At 48.3% G+C, this 9,106-nt stretch overlaps 1 protein-coding gene across 1 annotated transcript in view; it reads left to right on the top strand.

Annotated features, from left to right (window-relative positions):
• Window positions 1-2,071, top strand: part of TRIM15 (tripartite motif containing 15) — a 9,075-nt gene extending 7,004 nt beyond the window's left edge. The window contains 4 exon segments of the mRNA XM_013008480.1: window positions 3-52; window positions 370-402; window positions 1,480-1,788; window positions 1,791-2,071. Coding sequence (XP_012863934.1) covers window positions 3-52; window positions 370-402; window positions 1,480-1,788; window positions 1,791-2,071 — 673 coding nt within the window.
• The last annotated feature ends 7,035 nt before the right edge of the window (window positions 2,072-9,106 follow it).

Here is a 9,106-nt window from a genome sequence, read left to right as displayed (position 1 = left end):
AGTCTCCACAGGAAAATTCTCCCTCTCCCGGAAATGATGAGCAAGTTCTCAGGTAAAAGAGAAGGCGCCTGAGCTTACCGCATCCCCATCATCCGCTCTTCTACTTTGCATTCCCATGTGCCCTGCATTCAGCCGGGCTCCAGGCACCTGCCCTCAGGTAAACCTCTCTTATTGGCTCCATGCTGTTCCTGATAGCAGTTCCTCCACTCCCGGGGGTAGGTGCTCTGTATATCACAGAGGGCCTCTTCGCAACCAGCAGATCACGGAGACACCTTCTCCTCTTCCTCTCCTCACACGGAGTATAAAACTCAGGGCCCCAGGGGCGCCCGTCAGGAACACATTACAGCTCTTTCTTTCTGTTTCCCTCAGAAAACTTGATGCTTCACCTGGAAACGGATTCAGGTACAGAGCTGGCGACATGGGGGTGGCAGTTGGGCGGCATGGGGGTGGCAGTTGAGAGCCATTCATCCATTCACCTCATGGCCCTGAACAGAGCAATGGCATGGACCAGGGGTCCTCAAACTTCCGCCCCGCGGGCCACATGAGGCCCACCGAGGACATTTATCTGGCCCACCGGGTGTTTTTCCCCCTTTTGTTTTTTACTTCAAAATAAGATATGTGCAGTGTGCATAGGAATTTGTTTATAGTTTTTTTAAAAACTATAGTCCAGCACTCCAACGGGTCTGAGGAACAGTGAACTGGTCCCGTTTAAATAGTTTGAGGGCCGCACGGTGGACAAACTCCAGGGACCCTTTCTGGGGGTTCTGTATCCCAGTTCTGTTGGCTGGTGAACTTTGGACCAATTACATAGTCCTTTGGTCCCAAATGTATTTACCTATCAAGTGGAAAAATAAGCATAGGCATTCCATTAGCCGCTGTGAGGGTTTGATGAATTGGTACACCCAAAGAGCTTAGGACAATATCTGGTTAATGGTTAAGTGCTCAGTTAGATTAGAGACTTACCTCAATATTACCATTCAGAATTTTATTGAGTCTTTGCTTTATGTCTAGCACTGAGCTGGATTTCTTATTAAATGGAATATTGCACAATTATTAAAAAATCAAATCGCCTTGAGTGTTAAACAGTTGTGGAAACATCAGAAACACCTTCCACAAGCTTGGTCTCCACCTGCTAGGCACTTTGACTTCAATGCTTCTCAAATGCAGCTCAGGCAGAGCGCCTGCAGTTCTGTTCAATGTAGGTTCACAGTCACTAAGTTTGACTGGGATGGGAACCCACATCCTCATCCCCAGGGACCAATGTGCAAAAAAAGTCGTGCAGTACCATTGGTGGGGCACGTTGATGGCCTTCTGCTCTCAGGTGACAGAAGGAGAAACTGAGGTTCAGAAAACAGGTCAAGGAAGGGCAGAGTGAGGACCATGGTCTTTCTGGCTCCTGTACCACACCATCACAAGCAATGGGGACATTTCTGGCTGCCCCAGCTCAGCTGGCTGATGGCTGTTGTCGCCTGTCTCTAGGGGCTGTCACCCTGGACCCTCAGATGGCCTGCGGGCACCTGGTTCTTTCCCAGGACTGGAAGACCATGAAGAGTACCGGGCAGACCTGGAATGTGCCCGATGGCACCCTGCGTTCCTAAGGCTTGCCAGTGGTGCTGGGCTCTCCGGGCTTCTCCTCTGGCTGCCACCGCTGGCTAGTGGAGGTGCACATGGGGGCTGGTGGTGGCTGTGCCTTGGGGGTGGCCCTGGAGGTGGTGAGGAGAAAGGGAGACACAGGCCTGACCACCGAGGATGGTGTCTGGGGTGTGGTCTTCCAGGAGCAGCAGTGCTGGCCAGCACCGCTCCTGACCTCGACCTGTCGCTGGGGGCCACCCCGTGCCGCGTGGGCATCACCCTGGACTAAGATGCGGGCCTGCTGACCCTCTTCAATGCCGACACCGGGGTGCGCATCTTCACCTTCAGCATTACATTCCTGGACAAGATCTTTCCTTTCTTCGCTGTCTGGAAACAAGAGTCCAGCCTAGCTCTAAAGAGGGTGGGTGCCCAGTGGGGCGGACACGTCTCCTACCCGGGCCAGGCACGTGACCTTGCTGGGCTCATTGTTCCCAAGTGAGGCTGGATCCCTTGGTCTTTCGTCCATGTCCCTGAAGCCGATGCCTCCCTGTAATGCTCCGGCCTCTGCTGCACCTTTAGTTGGGAAGTGGGGGAGTTGGTGGCATGGCGGGTTAAGTGCTGGACAGCTAATTACAAGGTCAGCGGTTCAAACCCCCAAACAACTGGTGTGTGTGTGTGTGGCAAAGTTGAGACTGATTGCTCCGGTAAAGATTTACAGTCTCCAAGATCTTAAGGAACAGTTCTGTTCTGGGTCACTGTGTGCCCAGGTCCACACATCTACAGTGGAGGGTGGGTGGACAGAGGCAGGTTAGCAGAGCCTAAGACTCCAGTGGAGCCAGGAGCCAGGGAGTGTTGGGGTGGGGTGGAAGGTTATATTTTTTAAGACCTTTGTTGGGCTTGCACTAATTTTACAGTTGCCCATGTTTCGAGATGCAGATGGAAGGTTTAAGGCCTTCTTCTCCTCCCGGCTCCAGTCCCTGCAGGCCCTTTGCCTCAGTTTTTTTGAGTTTGACCCAATAAAGTGAGGAACTCACACTGACTTCCTGTATTCCGCATGTGTAATCAGGCTGCGGGGGTTGACTGGAAGGCCTCATCTCTCCATGGTGACAATCTGGTGGTCACCTGGGTGACCTGGGCAGGATAAAGTGTAGAGGTCCTGACCTCTGTGTGATCATCAGGATACAATATCCTGTCCTTGCTTTTATTATGATTATTATTTTAAATCAGTTTATTGGGGGCTCTTACAACTCTTGTGACAAACCATACATCAATTGTATCCAACATATTCATATATACGTATATTCCATCGTTCTTTTCTAGACATTTACTTTCCATTGAGCCCTTGGGATCAGCTCCTCTTTTTTTCCCTCCCTCCTCCCCGCCCCAACCCCCATGGCCCCCTGATAGATTGTAGATTGTTAATTATTTTCAAATCTCACTCTGACTGCTGTCTCCCTTCCCCTCTGGTTTCTGTTCTTCCCCCTGGATGGGGGTGTGCTGTGTCGTTATGTTGCATTCATTGTGATCCGTGCCCCCCTCCCTCCCCACCTCTCCCCCTCCCCCCTACCCTTTTGGTATCTCTAGTCCCATTCCTGTTCCTTGGTTCCATGTGTTGTGAGTTTTATCTCTTGCCTATACCTATGTCCATGTTCCCGTCTAGTCTGGATTGGGAGGTGACACTGAGGTTCTGATGGGGAGGAGGGGTGAGGAGGGCTCCAGGGAACAGAGGTACTTTTTGTGTGACCCATTAGTGCTCTACTGCACCCTGATTGACTCACCCCCTCCCTGCGACCCCTCTGTGGGGGGATGTTCCATTGTCCATGGATGGGCTTTGGGTCTCCGCTCCAACCCCCTCCATTCTCACCAAAGTATTTTTGTTTGTTTGTTTACTGTTTGTTGTGAATCTTCTGATGGCCATTGCCCAGTCTCAATGACACCTCACGATCGGACTGGCTGGTGTGCTTCTTCCATGTGGGCTTGTTGCTTCACTGTTGGATGGCCATTTGTTTAACTTCAGGCCTTTAAGACCCCAGACACTTTATCTTTTAATAGCCGGGCACCACCCTCTGTCTTCATCACATCTGCTTATGCACCCATTTTTTCTTCACCGATCATGTGTGTGTGTGGGTGGGTGGGGGGTGAGCATCACAGAATGCCAATTTGTTAGAACAATGTGTTCTTGCATTGAGGGGAGTTATGAGCCGAGGCCCAAGGCCAGTCTGCAGCTTCAGTGCATATAAATATATGTACATAGGCCAATAGCTATTGTGATGGATTAGTATATTTGCATGTTCACACCTCTGTTAATCTCTTATCCTGTCCTTTCTTTCTCTCAGTTTTTAATTGTTAAATTGTTGTTGATGCTGAACATATTCACAGTACACATCAATCCGACAGCTCCTCCACGGATACTTAGTGACCTGGATCCCGTTCTTCATCTGCGCAAGCACTCGCAGCCTCCCTCTCTGGATCATTCCTCCCCCATCTGTTGGCATAAACTCATTTGTGGGGGGCACCAGCCCCCACAATCGAATGAGTCAAAGGGGCGTTTTCCATCTTCTTGGGACTTCTTAGGATCAGCTTTTTCTGTAGAGGTGAAAATAGGTTTATCTGCCCTAATTTGTTACAAGCTTTCAGTAAGGAGGAAAAAAAATTTAGTCAAAAAGACTAAATGAAGTTTGTCATACATAAAATTTCTCTTTTTCTCCCCCTTCTGTTTTAACAATGGAGATTTTAAAACACGACAAGCAATCTCAGTTAACTTACTTGGTTTTGAACCAGTAAAACTGGTCAGATAGACTTACCGTATATACTTGTGTACAAGCAGAGTTTTTCAGCACATTTTTGTGCTGAAAAAAAAGTCCCCCACAGCTTACACTCAAGTAAGGGTCTCACTTACCTATTCTCCGGTACAGTGCAGGTGTTCTCCCGTCTCTCCGGCTCACCTGCAGCCTCTGTGGGGGGTCCCATCACGGCTGATATCACCGCTCTTCTTTTCTCCTGCACGCTGGCAGCCTCTGTGTTGTCTGTGTCATACTGGGCAAGAACCTGCCCGCTTCTGGGTGCTGGTACCGGGGGCGCACCGCATCCTTGTCAGATAAATGTCAGATGTGGCTTTTCTCCAGGGCTGTGACCAATGACGTAGCCGTTACAGTCTTACCCGTGCCTGGTCACGCCCCCTTGCTCCGCCCAAGCATTGCTGAATATAAGTGTCTGGTCTTGGATATACAGTATATTTATTTACAGTACTTAGTCTGCTATATTTTATTATTTATTTTCTTATTAACCCCTATCTGGACCCAGTGTTGACTATACTTGCAGAGAGCAGCCTGTATTAGGGCTCATAATATACACACTGCATTGTGTACGCTCTGTTACTCTATGCGTTGCGTTAGCACTTCCCATACATGTGTGGTAATGCTGCGTATGCAGTAATGCAGTGCATGCGGTAACACAGTGTGTATACAACACAGCATGTATATTATGAGCCCTAACACAGGCTGTTCTATGCAAACAGTCATGTCAACACATTCTGAAATATCATCAGCCTGCATCAGGCCTCAAACTATACAAGCTGTGTTGTGAACATACGGTAAGGCAGCATATGTAGTAATGCAGCGCATGCAGTAACACAGGGTGTATAGTTGTTGATACCACATTGTTTTTGTTGACCCTCTTTTCCACTTACAGAGGTAGTTTACTATTTTTCTTTGAAATAAGTATGTAAAAACATTTCATCTACTGATGCCTAAATTAATGGAATTTAATTAGTATCTATTTTTATTTTGAATTTACCAGTAGCTGCTGCATTTCCCACCCTAGGTTTTTTTCTGTGGTAAAATTAGGTGCCTCAGCTTATATTCGGGTCAGCTACTACTCGAGTATATACAGTATGTAAATTATGTTATGTAAATTTAGGTTCCTTGCTGTTCTTAACATGCTCAGGATAATTTGCAAGACTGAAAAAATCTTAATTAATTTGTCCAGATGTTTTAGGGGAAATTAGTGGGCAGGTCTTAGGCCCTTGTGAATGCCCTAAGGAAATGACCCCATATCCAAAGTCTAAAAACACTTTTCCTTCAATTTCTAATTCCATGTGGGGGCCCTGTTGTTTTCCAAAAGACCCCTTGATTCAGAGGGTGGTCAGACTTTTCAGGTACTCTTTCTTGATAGGTATAAACTTTAACTCTAAAAATGCAAGGAAGCAAAAATTGGCTTAAGCAATTGTCCTTCTTTATAAACCATGGCAGATCAGATTTTATCACTGCCCTAATTTTTCCTTCATAATCCTGGTCAGTAACTCAAGTAACAATCTGAACACCTGGAGAATTTAGGTTGGACCTTCCTTATAAACGTCCTATAGTTCTTTTAGGCAGAAGACCCCAAATACCAGTTTTAATCATTTCTGGTTTGATTACAGCTCTTCAGTCGTCGTTAGCTGCCAGCTCCACACAATGTCAACAGTGGGTCCAGGTCTGAAGGGACTGATCCTCTGAGGCCAGGAGCTGAGGGGTAGCCTCTTCTCCCGTGCCCCCATTGACCACATGCCGGGCAAGGCTTGCTGGACTGTTGGGCCTGCGGGCAGTGTTTAGCCCAGTGCCCTTCCATGCCACATTTGAAGCAGGATCCTGGCAGCGGGCAATTAATGTTGTTACTTCCTGGAGTCTTCTGACCCCTCCCTCCTACCGGCCTTAGGGCAGCAAACAAGGCTTGGGCTTGCCAGCTGGCTTTTTGGCAGGCTCAGGATTTGCACTGCTGCTTCTGCCTGCTCCTTTCAGGCATTAAAAACTTTAAATGCCATGTTCACCAGGTCACAGGTAGGGGTCTGAGGCCAAGTGAGGTCCTAAGCCTGAGTAAGGTATCAGAACTCCTTAATGAAGGTGGTAGGGTTCTGTGAGAAAACATTTAACCACTTCTGTATCTGGGAGAGGTTTGTCAGGGAGAACGGTGCATGGACCCTGACCGGCTCCTCTGCTTCTGAAACCTCAGGAGGGAACAGGCAAGGGTATAGTGGGAGTGGTGTGGGTGGCAACTGGGAGATGACAAAGGGAGGAGATGACAACGGGCAGGTTGATGGCAATTGGGGAGTTTGGAAGGCTGCAGGTGTTGTCTTAGAGGAGGCCAAGTAGGGAGGGAGCTGGGAAGGAGGGAGAGAGAGAGACTCCAGGGAGTCCGGTGGGTAAGGCTCCTGGGAGGGCATGGGTATCTGGGCCACAGTCACCTCAGGCTTTGGGAGTTGAGGGGGTAGTGGAGGGAGGTGATGGTGAGGGGCACCCAGAATATGGAGGAGGCCTTACTGGGGGTGCAGACAAGGAGCCAGGAGGTTTGGAGAAAGACAAGGGGGAGTACTGTCAGGGGCCTGATTAAGAGACTTTTTGGCTAAGAGAAGTTGAGCGGAGTGACAGATGGTACATAGAGAGGGTTGGGAGTGAAGAAAGAAAAAGACCTGGACATAAGGGACTTCAGACCACTTGTGAGTTCATCGACAAAAATTGTCAAGGTCACAGGGTATGTTAAAATCAAAAGTGCCATTTTTCTGGCCAGTGCCACTCATTGTCCAATCGGTATTGAGGCTAAACTTGGTTACAAAAAAAAACAGGTGCTTCAGGTGGAGATCAGGAGCCAACCCCAACTCAGAAAGGTTGGCCAGTAAACACTCCAAAGGATTGTCTTTAGGGGGCTTGGATGAAGGACTTCCCATGGTGTCTCAAACTTCAGGGGGTATGGGCAGAGGAGAAGGGTGTCCCCTGGTCCTCATCTATACCTGTCAGTCAGAAACAGTCCCCTGAGGCCTCCTGGTCAGAGTTAGGAACCCAGGGGAGAGTTCTGAACTACTCCCAGGTATCAAGGTTCCCTGGCACAGGCCTGTACCTTTGTCCAGCAGACAGGGACCTTGGATCAGAGAGAGACACAATGGAAGCCAAAGAGGGGGAAGGGTGCCTGGCTTTATGGCTGATAAAATGGAGGTTGATCAGAGGCCTTTGTTTCAGGGTGAGAAAAAAGGAGAAGTAGAAAATTTTAGAGAAGGCACCGCAGAGCTGCAAACCCCAAAACACACAAGCAGGTAGAAAAGGCTCAGAAATAACCTTTGCACCTTAGTCTAGTCTGAAGGCGCAGTGACAGCCAGGCCCAGAGCCAGGACTCCTGTTATTGGCAGAAATTCCAAAAAGTAGACTCAGAGATGAAGGGCTGGGGGTTACATGGAATAAGATAGACATAAGAAACTGTCCTTCTTGCTGCACCTCTTTTGGGGAGAGGCAGTTATTTCCAGCTCCTCTTTGTACTAGGGTGGAAGTATAAACTCCTTCTGTGGCACCCCTTTCAGGGATCCTATGTTCCCATATGAGTTTGCTGGTCCTCAGTGTCTGGAACGACAGATGAGACAGAACAAACATACACAGAGAGATACTGACCAGGAGTCACTCGTCCAAGCAGGCACCAGGAATTCGAGAGGAGAGGAGGGGTGGGCTATATCCCAGCCAAAGCAGGGTTGGGATGGCATGGAGCCCTGTCCCTACCTCTCCTGGGTTTTGGCTTTAAATGAGGTAAACTGGGGCACAAGATGAGAGGTAAACTGAGGCACAGGACAAGAACAGAGTCAGGATGAAACAGAGGAAATCAGACAGCTTTATTGTAGCAAAAAGAGAGAGAGAGAGAGAGAGAGAGAGTGCTCCTGAGTGAAGTCCTGTGGTCTATCAAGTAGCCCAGGGAAACTGCACACTTTGTCTGGGGTCCGGGCTTTGCCCAAATGACCCTTAAGAACATGGCCAGAGCGATCAGGCCTTTGGGTGCATTCTTCAAATAGTTTGAATTCCAGAAATGCCAGAGGCAAATCAATTAATGCCTCAGAATTTTGCATCTTCTGGTTAAAAAACAAACAAACAGATAAAAGTAACTGCTCTATCAAAATATTATAAGGATTTAATGTATTAATGCATGTACTAGCACATGGCATTCCATGAGCACTTACTGTTGGCATTTGGCCATGCTAATGGAGTTGTGGCAAATTCTGTTGGAATGAGATTGTGGAGGGAGATTGCTGTCAGCCATGACTGGTTTGCAGTTACAATTACAATATGCATTGAACAGAACCCATTTAGAGGGAGAGGAGTCCTGGTGGTGAAGTGGTTACCAGTTGGGCAGCTCCTTAGGATATCAAGAGTGGGCTTTCGACTCCTGTAAACAGTTAGTCTCGGAAACCCACAGGGGGTTGCTGAGTCAGCATTGACTCAATGGCGGGAGTTTAGAGTTGAGAGTCTTTAACCAAACACACTGCTGTCCAGCCTGTGCTGATTCATAGTGACCACCCCAGGGTTTCTAAGACTGTAACTGTTTACTGGAATGGAAAGCCACTCTTCCTCCTGAGGAGCTAGCTGCTGGTGGTTTCGAACTGCCCACCACGCAGATCAAAACCCAACTCCCTAATGGGTCCAAATGAGCAAAAAGCACCCTGCTCACAGATTCTCTCTGGCCCCCCTTCTACCTTCAGAGTTTATGTCAGTCCTGAGACATTCAAACTAATGTTTAGTTACTG

The sequence above is a fragment of the Echinops telfairi genome, unplaced genomic scaffold, assembly GCF_000313985.2.
Source record: "Echinops telfairi isolate 266 unplaced genomic scaffold, ASM31398v2 ScPeMD7_7453;HRSCAF=8491, whole genome shotgun sequence".
NCBI classification, from domain to species: Eukaryota; Metazoa; Chordata; class Mammalia; order Afrosoricida; family Tenrecidae; genus Echinops; species Echinops telfairi.
The sequence above is the reverse complement of the archived record's forward strand: the minus strand, read 5'-3'. Positions and strand labels throughout refer to the sequence as shown.